Raw genomic sequence first — 16589 nt, forward strand, 5'->3', positions numbered from 1 at the left:
GCCCATATGTCTGAAGAAGTCCCACGTAATGATGGTAGTTCATAGAGGTCCCACATACGATACGCCAACTTGATTTTGGCATTCAGACCGCTTTTGTTTATTCTACTCAAAAGTTTGAGCTTGTGTTTATCATCTGGTACAATATGCCTTATTTTCCATTCGATTTTATTTATTTCCAAATCAGCATCAACCTCACCTATATATGAGTTTTTGAATGATCGAGCGATAATCAAAATCAATTCCTGTTTGGCATTCAAGATACTTTTGTTGTAATCTTCAGCAAAACCCATCAAATATTTCAGTGGTAGTTTTCCACTAAAAACATGACTGTTTGTATCCAAGATATCTTGCTTCAATTGTGAAAGTCCCCAACCAGATGTCAATAATGTGTTAGCATGAGATTGTCCAAATGATATCATGGTTTTCATTGTAGATGTTATCCCAGGTTTTCTAACAACAGCCACTTGTTCACCTCCCATTTCATAACGAATTTCGTCAAAGAGAAATGCAATTGCATTATTCGAGAGATAGCATGTTTTCGCTACATCTTTGGGGGTGAATTTACCTTCTATGTAAATGAAGCTCTCGGCAATATCTAGTATAACATCTTGATTATTGATTGCAATTCTGATTTCATCCGAATTCCTGAATAGCGGTGATCCATAGGGCTTATATGTGTGCTCATGTAAACTTATGAGAGAATGATCGAGCACTGGTTCATTGAATATATTCAACTTTTCATTGTTTGTTTCGAGCACCATTGTTATTTTCTCACTTTCAATCCAATCGATTTCAAAAATTTAAGATCACTCACAGACAGAGCGTTATGTGCTAACTGTTTAGCATACACTTGTGGAATGAGCTTCTTTTTATGCACACCTTTCTTTTTGATAGTGCAACTCGTTTGGGATTGTTCAATGCGATTTTGTCTATTATAAATGAAACCCATAACAACAGTTATTCGATTTTCTTCAATTCCAAAATAATGAAAATCTCTTCTTCACTTCCAAAATCGATAAGGTTATTTTTTTCATCCAAAATACGCACTGTAATGTTGTGAATCAATTGACGACCTTCTGGACTGACAGGCATATATATAATACTGTGTGGTTCTTTAGTGAGATTGTAGCCAGGTTCAACATCAATATCGAATGAGAAAAGAATGTGGGATTCTTCACCATTTATATATGAACCAGATATTATATTGCAATCTAAGCGGATAAGCCTCACAGTTGTAATGTTTATTGGTAATGATGATTCATGTATCTGATTTGGTGGAAATATTTCATGAGCGAACCCCATCATTTCTGCTATTGAATTTGGATGTGTCAGATCAATTTCATATTTGGATCGCATTTCACATTTGAATGTATTATTATTGGCGTGTAGATAGAAAATATCATCTGCAACGACATCATTTGGTTTTTTATCATGAAACAATCTGAACATGATATGTTTCTGTATGACGGCATTGATCTCTTCTATTTCATAAGCACCACATGGAATTTCAATTGTCAACTTTTGGGGTATCGATGAGTTGTCATTACTGATTCTAAAACTAACTAAGTTATTAGCTTCAGTTATATTATTGATTGTATTGCACCCATAGAATCCCAAAAGTCCTAATCCATAACGACTGTTCCTATCCAATTCAATTGGTGGAAAAAAATCCGCACTCAAGACACTTGTCCCGACAGCTTGTAGCTCGAACTTTCGTGACATGACTGATGAATATTTTGAAACACATTTCAATTTATTATTGTACACAGCAACAGCACATTTGAGACAATTTACACTTTTTGGAAGGTGTTGTATTGTAATAAGTATCATTTTTATTGATACCAATATTCACATCCTCTATATTACAAATACAACACATAGATTTCCGAGGTATAGGACCGTCATTAACATCCGATTCTGAATTTTGATCGTGGTGGTGGTGCTCATAACAATATCTATGTTTCATTATATCGATGTCATCTTGCAGATGCTTAGGCAACTTTTCCCAAACATATGCAATCTCATGTGCAACACATGCAAGTATCACTTCCTTAGGCATATTTGCAAGCATCACTTTATCCATTTTTTTCAAGGTACCATATTTTGAAAACATTCTAAGTGAAAACCCCATTCCCTTGATAGCCTCCCGATCCAGTTTTGGTGTTGAATCCATTTTTATTTGGAAAATTATTTAGAGAGAAACTGCAAGCACAAGTGACCACAGAGAACTGTATTAAATTTCTGTTGTCGATCATAGTTATATTTGATTTTTACATTCGAATATTTTCGAAAGAATCGAGTCAATTCCAATGGTGGGGGTAGATCTCCAAAACTATCGAAATATGTGACTTCTTTCCCACATTTTTTATATGCCACCCAATGTGTTCCTGGTCCACTTATTCCATTTAAATTAACAATAGCTGTCTCGTTTTGTTTTGGACCTGAAGATGGTAATCTATCACGTATAAAAACACCACGAAAATGTGGAATTTTCATTTTTTGTGCATAATAACTGAGATCGAGATCAGTAAGAGGCCTCTGAGGTAGGGGTTCAATTAGTTTTTTGTTTTGTTTGTGGCTTTGTATGGTTTTAAATATAGTCCTAAACCTTTACGGTATGGTTTGAGATATATTCCACTTCCGCGTTTGCCTAATGCTACAGCCTCCATGGTTTTATTGTGACGATTGGCTTCCATTAAAGCCGCTCTGCTGGCTTTTGCCGAATTCACGGCCTTGGTAATACCAGCAGCGGCTCCCGCCAAACTTCCTAGTGCGGATAGTCCAGCAAAAATTGGTATCAATGGTAAAAGTCCACCGATCTTGGGAACAGGAATTATGCGTGGTGTGCGGATTTTCTTCTTTCCACCGGCAGCTTTAAGGTATTTACGTGCCGCCTGCAATGCCACAGTGATAGCTTTTTTGCTATTATTCGTCACAAATTGATTCCCACCAGCTTTCTTCAATACATTTCGCACTTTATGGACTATCCCAGCACCAAATGCAACTTTTTTAATTTTATTTTTCTTCGTTTGTTTCCTCTTACATTTTTTCTTATTGGTACTACAACCCATGCCCATATGTCTTTTCGCTTTCATAATGTTGGTGACAAGTAATGCAGCTGCTCTTTCCCCAATACTCGCGTCCTTCGATTTAACCCTATCCCAAGCGCTGTATTCAAGTTCTTTGTCGGCTAAATGTCTTGCTGCAAGATCGGATGGATGCTTAGAATATTGAATATCGTGTTTTTTTGCATTCAATATCTAATTTATTGATTCCAGGGTCGTTACGAGCTAAACGTTGTTTCAATTTTGTACCCGGTCCACAGTATTGATAACCTCCGGGTAAATGTAATTCGAAAGGAAGTTTGTTTATTAAATCATTAACAAAACCACAACCTCTTTTAATTTTACGATCACTTTCAATACGTCCGTATCGTTTGATGGTACACATTGAAATGAATAAGCTAATAACATTTATATAGTCTCCAACCACGGCACGATGCGCATTGTAAAACAGAAAGAAAAGTTTGCTGTAGATAATCTAGATGAGAAATTTGGTTGTGGATTGAATGGACAAAGGGTATTCAGACATGGTCCACTACTTCCATCATCAGTTCGAGGACTCATTATAGGACCTTCAAATTGTGGAAAGACGAATGCAATGATATCACTATTAACACATCCACAAGGACTGAGATTTAGAAATGTGTATCTCTATTCGAAATCACTCAATCAACCTAAATATCAGTACTTGCGAAGTGTTTTGGAACCTATAAAAGGATTAGGTTTTTATACATTCAGCAATAATGCAGAAATAGTGGAACCCTCCGACGCTAAGCCTAATTCTGTTTTCATTTTCGATGATGTGATATGTGAAAAGCAAGCTATTATTAGATCATATTTCTGTATGGGACGTCATAAGGATGTTGATTGTTTTTATCTAGCACAGACATATTCACGGGTACCCAAACAGTTAGTGCGTGACAATACCAATTTCATTATAATGTTCAAACAAGATGAGACGAATTTACATCACATTTATTCAGATCATGTTTCACCCGATGTAACATTCAAACAATTCCAATTGATGTGTGTTAAATGCTGGGAGGACCAATATGGATTTCTAGTCATTGATAAGGATAGAAAAATAGATGAAGGTAGATATCGCAAAGGATTCGATAGTTTTATATACCCATGATCTTGTTTTTGGAACTTATTCGATCACTGAATATTGTAGTGGTCACTTCACCAACGAATTAAGCTTTAATTCAAAAAAAAGGGCATTATGAATACAAAAAAAGATCCTGAAAATAAAAACAATGAAATAAATTTGAAACGTCAACTAGTAGAGACAACAGAAGCTGTCAGGCAGAAATTCAACTCTATCAAGAATGATAATATTGAAAATCGTACGACACTTGAAAGATTGTATGAGCCCATAATGAAACCATTGAATGTTTTATCATCAAACGCTACTTCTAAATCACCAGTGTTATCACCAAATCATGGAACTGTTCAATCTACTTCAAATTATCCCATGAGTACTCCAATAGGAAGAAAACAATCTTTTGGTAGTGTATCATCTGTGAATAGTGACACGAGCACACTTCAAGACGATATGAGAACAACTCTATTCGAAACACCATCATCGTCCCACATCGATTCCTCGGATCCTGACATCTCACCTGTTATGAATGAAAGTGGTGAAGATGTTTTGATGAAACATTTGAATAATATAAAATCTAGAAATCCAGCATATGATGGAACATTTGGCGTACGTATGGATCCAATTACACAAAAGCTGAAAATGGGAAGTCTAGTGGTGAATTTCAAAGATGGAAACATTTCATTTTGGGATGCTAATAAAGTGAAAAAATATGAATGCGCAGGTAGTCCAGAATTGTATGATATGATTTTTTTGAAGAATCCACAAGATGTTGATAATGAAGAAACTCGTCAAGTATATTCCAAAATATTGAAAATAACGAATGCTCCATATAAACAATATCATCTGAAGAATGGTTTTAAAAATACAAATTCTAAAAAATTTCGTGAAGTTATCAAACCTCTATTAGACTCACGACAATATCCAATAAGAAGTAGAAGTAAAATTGGTGGAGCACTCAAACGAGTGAAAATGGAGAAAATATATAATTCTAAACCTGTGAATTATGTGTACTGGAATTCACCGAAAGAGTTAGTTGCTCGCCTACGACTATTGGTAGCTTCAAAGTCAGCCGGACATACCGGACATGATAATGAAATAATTTCAATAATTGAAGAATTACGTGAAGAAGGTATAATATATTAACATATTCACATGTAATGATCACTGTCACATCATCATTCAATGCAGTAACATTATCACCTTTTCTCTTTAATCATATTGAAATAGAATGACTAATGAAATAAGTGATGTCAAACGACAAGTTGTTAATGAATTACATAAACCTGCAAGACGTAATTTTCGTAGAAGAGTAACCACCATCAAAGGTTTTGCAGATCTATGGCAAATAGATTTAGCTGAACTGCAACCTTATGCAAAAAGTAATGAAGGATACCGATATATACTTGTAGTGATAGATTGTTACTCCAAATATCTGTGGACTGTAGCAGTTAAAGATAAAACAGGTAGTACAGTAACTAATGCAATGAAACATGTACTGAAAGAAGCCAAATACTCCCCCAAACACATACAAAGCGATCGAAGGAAAGAATTTTTCAATAAAAGCTTCTCATCTCTCATGCGAGAATATAATATCAATCATTATTCAACATTTAGCACAAAGAAGGCAGCTATAGCAGAAAGAGTGATTCGTACAATAAAGGCATGGCTCTAAAAGGAATTTTCGATGAGAGGTCACCACAAATGGCTTGATATTCTTCCAATTATAACTAGTAGATATAATAATAAAGTTCATCGTACAATAGGTATGGCACCCATCAATGTTGATTCAACAACAAAATTAAAATTCAAGGGTATCAATGGAATTGGAGGAAGACAAAGTAAACCCAAATTCCAATTAAATGATATTGTACGTATAAGTAAATACAAACATATTTTTGAAAAGTCTTACACTGCGAATTTTACCACGGAGCTATTCAAGATTGTTAAAATTAATAAAACCATCCCAACGACTTATAATCTTGAAGATATGAATGAACAGCCGATTAGAGGATGTTTTTACGAAGAAGAGTTATTACGAACCGAGAATCCTGACGTATATCTGATTGAGAAGGTGTTGAAGAGAAGAAAAAATAAAGTATATGTAAAGTGGTTAGGCCTTCCTAGCGAACAAAATTCTTGGATTGATGAATCAAATATGGTTTAAATGTATATAATAGTGACTTTTATGAATAAAGTAATATTAAAGTTCATTATTGTTTTCATTTCAATTATAAGTATGTGAACTGAAAAATATTGCAGCGGTAAACATTGCCCCAGCCATTCGCAATGTTCTGTGTATACCAAACCAAATTAATTGTATACTCCATTCCCGCTTATATTTTTCAACTCACGATATTGAAAACACATTATCATTCCCAAAACTAATCGCCGTCACTTTGAAATGCAGTATCCAACTCTTTTTGCCAATTATCTCTCACTGATAATGCTGTCTCATAAAGCTTAGTCGACTCCTCAAGCTCAGCCTGAGCTTGCATTCTCGAACGTTGATGGAATTGCTTATCTTTACCAATTTTTGAACGGAGTTCATCAGCATCTTTAGACATTCTAGCCAATTCAACCTTCGCTAATGCAATCTTGGCATCTAATGCTTCAAGAGTTTCATTATTAGCATTAATAGCTCGCTCACTCTTTTCAAGTTCAGCAATAGTCATCTGTGCCTTTACAAGACGGCATTTTGCTTTCCTTTTCATTTCCCCAAACCGATGGAGGGGACTGAAAGAAGATAGCGGTTCAGCTTTCAAATCACTCTTCATTTCTTTAGGAGTACCTTTTGGCTTCCTCTTCGATCTGTCACTTTTCGTTGCGGGTTTTTTCTGTCGCACAACACTTTTGGATTCTTTCTTTTCTTTAAAGTCAGTGACAATCGATGAAGATGCCTTAGTAACCTTCCTCTTGATTGTTCTAGATTTCTTATCAACACCAAGAGGAAGGGTAGATGAAGAGTGTTTGAGTGATGATAATTGCGAAACGATCGGATTTTCAATAATAATTTGCTCATTTGGTTCTGGCACATCTGCAAAGTTAACGAAGTCGTTAATATCAAAATCATTTATCGAATCTTGACTCGATAAATGTAATACTGGAATATTTTCAAAATCAGTCTGATCGATATCAACAAGTGGTGAACCATCTTCAGCAATCAATAGCGGCATAGAGCTCATGATTATTAAGGTCTGAGGAATGATATGTGATAGCAATAGAATGTGGATAGGAAAGGTGATGATGTTACGGAGACCTCACCATTTATAGAAGAAAATAAACTAGCGCATGCGCTCTTTCATCAAGTGGCACATGCGCTCTCTCACTAAACTATTCACGCATGTAACAATCTTTGTCATTTAAGAGGAAAACTTTGTGTTGCATGCATGTATTTTTAAATGTTAGAAAATAATACAAATAAATTCAAAATATATATATATTTATTAATAATAGAGGACAATAACGATAATAAAAAATGAAAAATGTTAATATGTCTCTGTGGATGTGGAACGTTCTTTGACTCTATTCCTCAATAGTTGTTGCTCGGGCGTCAAACACCAACATTGAAAAAAATGGATTCTCCTATTGGGGTAGAGTTGACCAACCTTCTCACACAGATCCCAAGTACTTCTACATGCATTGCATACATGATTCCAACAATTCATGGAATATGTATCACAACGCAAACAACGTTGCAGTGGAGTTGGAACGGCAGCACAGGTACCACAAATATTTCTACAGATACCTATATTGTTAAATATTATAGGTTCGGAACACTTCAGACACTGTAACTGTTGTTGACGATAATCCGATTTTGTTCGCTTCGGTGGATGAGAAGGAGGCGATAGTTGAATCCGCAACACGCAATCACTACACATACCAGTACATGGATTGATTGAATCCTTAGGTCTACTTATTTGACAAAAGTAGCACACAATAGCCCCTGCAATCATCATTGGGTAGACACACACTTTTGGTTTTTCATTCCACTCTTTTGGAAACGGCATTTTACTAATTCGATTAGAAATATAAAGAGATGACTTACAGAAACTCTGAATGCTCTCTCCTATACCTACGATCTCTATTTATACAAATCAACATCATGTGGAAGTATAGTGGGATAACTTCTCCTACTATTCCACTCTAAACGAGTCAAGTGGGAGTCGCATCACCTCCTATATAAGTTGACTTGCAAACCTAGAGTTCATTCATTCACTCTCTACAACTGTGAGCAAACAACAACAAGATGAATTCTGCAAAAATAAATGCTGCATTAAATAGAATAGCTGCTGTTGATGAAAACAATTGGATAGACGAATCAGATGATGAGGATGTCAATGTTCCGCTAGAGGAAGTAATAGTTGAAGCAGAAGATGTTGGAGTCGATGAAGATGAGATAGACGAAGTTGAAAACGAGGCCAACCAAAGCGACGAAGATGATGACGTGATGGAGTTTGAGAGGGTCATGGATGAAGAAGGAGATGATGAAGGGATAGAAGCTGACACAACTGAAGGTGATGGTGCTATGAGGATCGGTATGCGAACACTCAATGTCAGTGAGACACTGGAAGATCCCTTGGATTTGTATTGTGCATTGGATGCATACGTATTGATCAGCACAATAGATGGAGAGAACAAAAAACTATGTTGGTGCTGCTTTCGGTTTTATTCGCATAGAAACAATAATGGAGGGTGGTATGCCCATGTCAACACCCACAACACTGTCTCAATTATGGAAATGGGACAGAATTGGTGTGAAGCTTGCGAGAGGCCACTAACAAACTTCACCCGAGTATCTACATGTATTATATGTAATAATGTCCAACCTGTGGCACAATAACCGTGGACCTACTGGTCAAAAAAAAACAACAGCCCTTTTCAGGGCTACATTATTCACACAAACAGTAGTTAGTTGTATTAGTATTCATAGATTATGTGACAAATGAATACTTTGACTAATAAAAGTCTAAGTTGGAAATTTGTTAGTCTTTGAATATCTATACATTATATGACAAATAAATTACTATTTGTTAGTCTTTGAATATCTATACATTATATGACAAATAAATTACTACTTTGACTGAAAAGTCGAAATTTGGAATTTGATAGTCATTGAATATCTATGCATATGATGAGTACTACTTTAAATGAAAGTTGAAGTTGGCATTTGTCAATCATTCATATGCATATAATGATGAATACTTTCACATACATATATTTCGTTTGAGATTATAATGTTAACATAATGTTAACAATGGTATGAATCTGTTTCTGTTTGAAAGTATAATGGTAGCTCTGAAAAGAGCTATTTTTTTTATTGTTTCAGTCTTTAATTGTAGCCCTGAAAAGGGCTGTTATTTTTTTATTAATCCATGCAATGATATGGACTAACGCTCCTCATCATCAGAAACAATAATTATGGTATCGTCATCTGAATCATAGTAGTCATCTGAATCAGATGATATACTCATGATGTCGTCGTCGTCATAATCAGCTGAATCAGATGATATACTAATCACATCATCCGCATTATTATCGTCAACAGCATCTATGTCGTCCTGAATACCTTGTTCCACTCGTTCTGCGAAATCATCAGGAAGATCATAGATTCGCTGCAGAAATTGAGCGAAGGTTGTACTCAAATGATCAGACGTTAAATCTATTTCATGTACTTGGATGGGTCCTGTACTCGACATTGTGGAAGAATGATATAGAACTGGGATTGTTGCTATATTTATATTGGAAGAAATGAAATGGAGGGGGTGAAATGTAGAACAGTGTTTGAGATTCGAAAACATCAAGAATGAAACTCTGAGCGATTATTAGGAGAAATTCTAGTGATTATTATGGAAAAAAAAACTAATAAGAGGGAGAGGAAGGGAGGAAGACACTGCCCCAGCCTCGCAGTGCCTCGTGTACACCAACCAAAAAGTGTGTACTCCGTGGAAGGAAAGGAAAGGAAATGATGGACGAGTAGATGATTATATGTCATCATCGGAATTGAGGACATCATCATCGATTAGGATTGGGGATGGCGGAGGACTATCCTCGATGAGAATAGGGGATGGTGGAGGACGTCTAACGTCAAGCTCGTCATCAGCATCATCACCAGAGTCGTCGTCGTCATCATCGTCGTCGTCGCTACTCATTGGGACAATGTCATCATAAGCAGGGTCCCACCATCCGTCAGGATCTGGATATTCCGAGTCATCCAAGTGTCCTTCGTCACTGCCAGTGACATGTTGAACTTGCATCCTGATGTCGTGATCCCGGTATTCGTATGGCGGACTGTGGGGTTCCGTGGTGGAAGAGACAACCTGTACCTGGCTGTTATCCCAGTAATTGAAGTTGTACCCCTGATCCGGGCAGCTATAGGGTTCGGAGGTTGAATCGGGTTCCATCTCGATGCTAGCTGATCAACTGAATGTTTCATCAGATGATTTATACTTTTATACTTTCGAGAGGGAGTGGGAGAGGAGTGGAACATTGAGTAGGGGTAAATTGTAGTGTGACATAAGACATATTCAATGAGTAGGGGTAAATTGCAAAGTGACATAAGACATATTCAATGAAAGAGATACTTGAATGGATAAAATACAAATGAAATATACTTGTCGATTTCACTATGAAACATGTCTATTTTTTATTTTTTAAATTTTCTTCACATGAAATTATTTACAAGTGATTAGAGAACACAAAAATTGATGTGAGGTATTTGTCTAGAAGAACTTGGAATTGAAATAAAAAAAATAATAATAATAATAAGAGGAAGTGAAGAAAAATGCTCCAACCATCGCATTGTTCAATGTGTACCAAACCAAAAAACAGTGTACACCCTTTATTTCACTTCCTTTTCCTTTATTCAATATAAACTTAACAAATATAAACTTAAAACTACCATAATTAAATACTCCTAACTAACCTAAAACTAATCTTATATTTACACTTCATCTACAAAAAGAGTGTCCATAACTGTCACTATTTTTTTGTACAGCTTTATCGAAGAGGTCTCTGCTTTACACCTTTCCTGCAGAGATGCATACTTCCGATCTATTTCGGCCATTTCCTTTTGGAGTTCCCTCCGTCGGTTATCCATTTCAGCCATTTGTCGCTTCATGGTAACCAACGCGGCCTCGCTAGATCGGGCAGCTCGTTCTGCTTTCTTGCATCTCTGCAGAAAAACACTCATCTTTTCACTAACCTCTCCGATAGGCTGTGGCACCAACACCTCAGGATCCGCCGGTGTCGCTGGCAGCGGTGGTAGTCGCGTCACCAACGGCGACAATATCACCAACTCCGGAGAAGGACTCCTCGGAATTTCCACTGCTGCTGGTGCTGCTGCTGGTGTGGAGGCCCTCTTACGAGAGGTCGAAAAACTACCTGCATAAGGATTAGTCCTATTGCAAGTAGCTCGGTACTTTGAAATAGGACCAACCTTTGCTGCAGGTCGTTGGCAAACCTTCTTCACAGCCCTGACTTCCTCCTCCTCCTCGAATAAGTCAGGGCTAGAAGATCTGCACCTAACTCGCGAACGCGAAGTGGTTGGCTGGTCAACCGTCACCGCTCTCGAAGATGCTGCCTCCTCCTGGTCAGCGGACACCGGCAGAATAGACGCCACAGCATTATTCACCTCCTGTGTATTGGTTGCCATTCTGAAAAAGAAGAAATAATACAAAGTTAGTTGATATAAAAAATAACATTCCTAATGTACTTACTCAAATATCAAGTTGGTCGTTGGAACGTACTGCCTTGTTGTGGAGTGGACTGCTCTCGATGAGATGACTTCTCGAACTGAATGTTGTGGAGTGCTCTCCGGAGGGTATCGACTTCGATGCGTGAGCGGTGGGAAAATGGTGGGAGCGCACATGCGCGATGAGGGTAGGGGTGTACATGCGCAAATGTTGGGAGTCGGGGGGCGGGGCTTCGGGGAGGGGAGGGGCGGGGCTTCGGAAAGGGGGCGGGGCTTCGGAAAGGGGCGGGGTATCCGAAAAGTTGGTGGCGACGGGGGGGGGCGTGGCCCTAACGGGCCACGCCCACTGCCTGGGCTCCGCCCAGGTGGGTGGGGCCTCCGGCCCCAGGTAGGCGGGACATCTGGAGAGACATCTACGCCCTCTTCGCGCGCGCGTTCGTAACATAATATGCAACCGAACACCTAACCTAACGTATTAACGTATTAACGTAACCTAACCTAGTACGCTAACCTACCGCTATGCAACCGAACACCTAACCTATCGTATGTATTAACGTAACCTAACCTAGTACGCTAACCTACCGCTATGCAACCGAACACCTAACCTAACCTAACCTAACCTAACCTAACCTACAGTAACTATTAACCTAACCTAACGAGGGAATACTAACCTAACACCTAACCTAACGTAAGTATGCAGCTAACCTAACGTAGCTATTAACCTAACCTAACGAGGGAATACTAACCTAACACCTAACCTAACGTAAGTATGCAGCTAACCTAACGTAGCTATTAACCTAACCTAACGAGGAAATACATTCACCATGTTGGTTCCATTAATACATCATCAGTTGGTTTTGGTTTTGGTTGTATTATTCTATGATTTGGATTAATGTTCAGTCCTGGATATCCCAGTCCACCTGATGATGATGGCCTGACTTTATAGTTTCTCTCCAAAACTTCTTTATGGTTTTTCTCCAATACTTCAACTCTCTGTTCCAGTACATCATACTTTTTCATTGTAGTCCCTGTTATGTTTGACATAGCATCAAATTTTTTATTTGTAGACGCTGTTATGTCAGACATTTTTATGTCTACATCACTTGTAAGTTTGTCAAATTTACGAGTGAAAGTTATCCGAGCCTCTGCAATTTTATCGTCAAATGCTTGCCGGGCGTCCCGAGCAATATTGCCTATTGTGGATTGTATTGCAGCTTGTAGGGCTAGAAGTATAACTTCCTTTGCTCCATTAATTTCCCCCTCAAGATATGATACAGTTACACAATCACTCTTGTCAATTGGTTCACTTGTATTTTTCAATATTTTCCTTTGCATGTCATAATGACCATCTTTTGTTAATTTAAAACCATTCCCAGGAGGACCTCGAATGACATTACCACCCCATTTTCTTTTTCTACCAAACTTATCGATTGTTTTAGACATTGTGCACTCTACGATGATTCTCTTCAAACTGATATTTCTGTCATTTACATTATACTATATATTGCAGTAATTGATTAGGGAAATAGAAATAATACAAATAAAATTTTAATCATTTTATATTCATTACAGTAATACATATACATACATACATAATACATTAATATCACATTACTTCTATCATATATTATTAATTATAAATGGCTACATAGATATCAATATTGAATTTTCCGGTTTTGAAGATATTGAATGATATTTCAATCATTGATCTCGGCAGATAATAAATTAATCAATTGATCCAATGGAGTCTCCTGAGATTGTGATTGTTGAATAATATTACTTATCCAACGAATGTTCTCATTTGGATCGTTTTCATAAAATTCAATATCATTATGACCCCAAGGAAGAGTGTGGGTAGTATTCGGAATGATAAATCGTTTATCGTCGTGATATGATAATGCAACTTTATTTTTTAATTCAGTATACATATCATGTAACACGCTTCTAAATGAATTCATCTTTCTGAATATCATACCACCTTGTTCGACGATTTTTTGATAATCTTCGCATGTCAATTCATTCTTTATTACAGATCGTTTAACCCCTTTGGCTTTCTTAAATTCACCATCAACAGATTTCACATAATATGCTTTAGCACCTGTACCATAAAAACTCATGATTGGATCATTTGGAAATTCATCTTTGAAGTTACCCAAGACTGAACTTGTTACTGGAATATTGAATTGGTTAACTATACTGTAATTGGATGTACCAAATCTACTTATGTTAGTTTTTATGAATTCATAAAAATTTTCTGTGTTTACTTTAAGAATGAGCGAGTCGGTATCTGTGTAAAGTAAAGAGACATTTTCATCAAAGTGTTGTTTGATGCATCCATAGAAAAAGTCATACATGACTGTTTTAGATAATTCTAATATGGAAAATCCCAAATATAATGGTTTATCGTAATGAACCTTCACTCTACCCAATTGAATGGCAACGAAATTATCAGTGAAAATTGAACAATTTTTGAAATTTGGTTTGGCTATGAGAGTGCTGGCACCTATATTTTTCTTTATATTTTCCCAATGTGTAACGAGTCTAACATCAATTCGATTATCTACATTCTCCATTGTCTTTCCATACACCGCATTATTCATTAGTTTATAGAAATCTTTAACAGATTTGTTGTTAGACCTATTACGCATTTCAGTATTAAGATCTATATAGGGTTTCATCCAGCATGATTGTTTGAATTTCAATACTCTATGTGTATTCATTACAATCAATCCATTTTTGACAGCTTGCTGTAGATTCCTATAATGAACAATATATTTTCTTTTATCATTCAAATTTGGAATTAATTTGGGAATTTTCGATTGTGTACGAGGTGGTATTATTTTTTCGACTAAAAATGGAAGGTCAGAATGTTTATCATGCAACTCTTGTGGATAATGAATGTCCACTTCAAATACATACCCATACGGACTATCAGTACTCACATCCATCACATCGAGATTAAGAATTTCATTTGGTGTCAACCATGTAAATTCACTTGTTGGTAGAGGTTGTGACATACTGTGACCGTATAGATTTGTTGCATCTAAATATGTAATGAATGTGGAAGGTTCGTTGGGATTATAATTGGGTAAAAATCTATTATTTGCTATATGTTTCCTCTCGCTACATTGACTAATTCCACCTCGTATACCTTTTTGAAAAAAGTGAATCATATCAATGTCAGTTAGTAATTCCAATTCAACATTAGTGAACTTCAACATGGCATCCCATGATAATCCAGGTGCAGTGTAATATTGTGCCGGATCTAAGTTATATATCTCTAAACTTGTGGTGCGGAAGTTTTCAAAAATATCACATAGTAGCAATACATCCGACTTCAAATACAAATCAGAGTATTCCCCCAAATTCTGACACTCGAATAAATTCCAAACTTTTCTAGCCCTATCATAATCAGTTTCCGATATATGTTCACAATTGAGTGTGTCATAAAACTGATTTTTTGTCGGAAGTAATGGATAATTCAATTTGTCAATGTCATCAACAAAACTATATGGAAATACACCTTTCTGTCCCATCAAATTGAATTTCTCAATTTGTGGGAAATGTTTGTGCATCTCCAAACATTGATCGGAGGTCAAGTTTGCACCCAACTTCTCCAACGAATTAGTCATAAATTTATAACTATCGATAAATCTCATTTTGAGATAATTCTTCCTAACCACACCATCTTTATCGGTATAGCTGTGTGTAAAGAGATGCTTCGTGAAAGATATATATTTCTCTTTAGTTTGCGGGATAACATCAACTTTCTCTTTATTCCTATACAATTCTTTTATGAATAAATGACAATCATAACCACTTAAATTATGAAAAATGATAGGTATGAAGTTTGGTATTTTGAAATTTAAATTACATTTCGAGTGAGCGGCATGTGATCTTTTCTTTCCTGTGACATGACAATGATCTCTTACTTTGACGTCACCATCAGTAAATGCTTTATTACATATACCACAAGTTCTGGCTGCAACAAACTGTTCTTCTTCTTCGACAGTTTGTGTATCCATTGGTTTAGGGTTTCTGAGATGATTTTCATGTATCTCTTTCAAATCATCTTCAATGCTACTCACAAATTTCTGAGCTGCATCTACACCCCTATATGTAACAAATTTTGTCAAATCATCATTATATGAACACTTTATCAAATAAGCAAATGAATATGGGGCATGTTTGAATGTTTTAATCGTGTATGAACTTCCAGGATTTGGCTCATTCACATGAATCGGTTTAAGCACTGATTCAAAATCAGCATACACTACAAATGGCACCCTCATTTGCCTCTCAAAGTTTTCAAACATTAGTTTATTTTCCGCAACCATTCTACCATATTTATTGATCTTTAAATTAGTAGTTGGTGTTGTGGTACTAATGTGATTACAATCATACATATTATGACGTAAAAGCAATCTCTCATCAGAAAAATATATCAAACATCCGTCACAAAAATATTTTTTCTGTCTATGAGCTGATAGTTGATTAGAAACTAATCTTGAAAGATCTTTGATCCAACAATAGTGACCATTACCGGAGTCATCAGTTATAAACAACAAATTGACATGTCTCCGGAGTCTTCTCTGTGAGTATCGCAATGGACCAATCACTTCATACTTCATTTTACCCTTCTCAAATGTACTCTCTAAACCGTAAACATTAATTGAAATATCATTCCTATCTTCGAATATTTCGATACTCTTATTATTAACTTTAACCGGAA

The 16589-nt window shown here is 36.4% G+C and overlaps 2 protein-coding genes across 3 annotated transcripts in view; one reads left to right on the top strand and one right to left on the bottom strand.

Annotated features, from left to right (window-relative positions):
• Mct1 (Monocarboxylate transporter 1) overlaps positions 1 to 16589 on the top strand; it is a 215271-nt gene that overhangs the window by 140076 nt on the left and 58606 nt on the right. The window lies entirely within an intron of this gene.
• On the bottom strand, positions 10962 to 13404 carry LOC141486401 (uncharacterized). Its single transcript, XM_074184282.1, has 2 exons — positions 11883 to 13404; positions 10962 to 11819 (listed from the first exon to the last, which is right to left on the bottom strand). The coding sequence occupies exons 1-2, from the start codon at positions 12032 to 12034 to the stop codon at positions 11108 to 11110; spliced, it is 864 nt and encodes a 287-aa protein (XP_074040383.1). The 5' UTR covers positions 12035 to 13404; the 3' UTR covers positions 10962 to 11107.

The sequence above is a fragment of the Leptinotarsa decemlineata genome, unplaced genomic scaffold (assembly GCF_025532065.1).
Source record: "Leptinotarsa decemlineata unplaced genomic scaffold, Ldec_3_MD MMD2_tig00026354_RagTag_RagTag, whole genome shotgun sequence".
NCBI classification, from domain to species: Eukaryota; Metazoa; Arthropoda; class Insecta; order Coleoptera; family Chrysomelidae; genus Leptinotarsa; species Leptinotarsa decemlineata.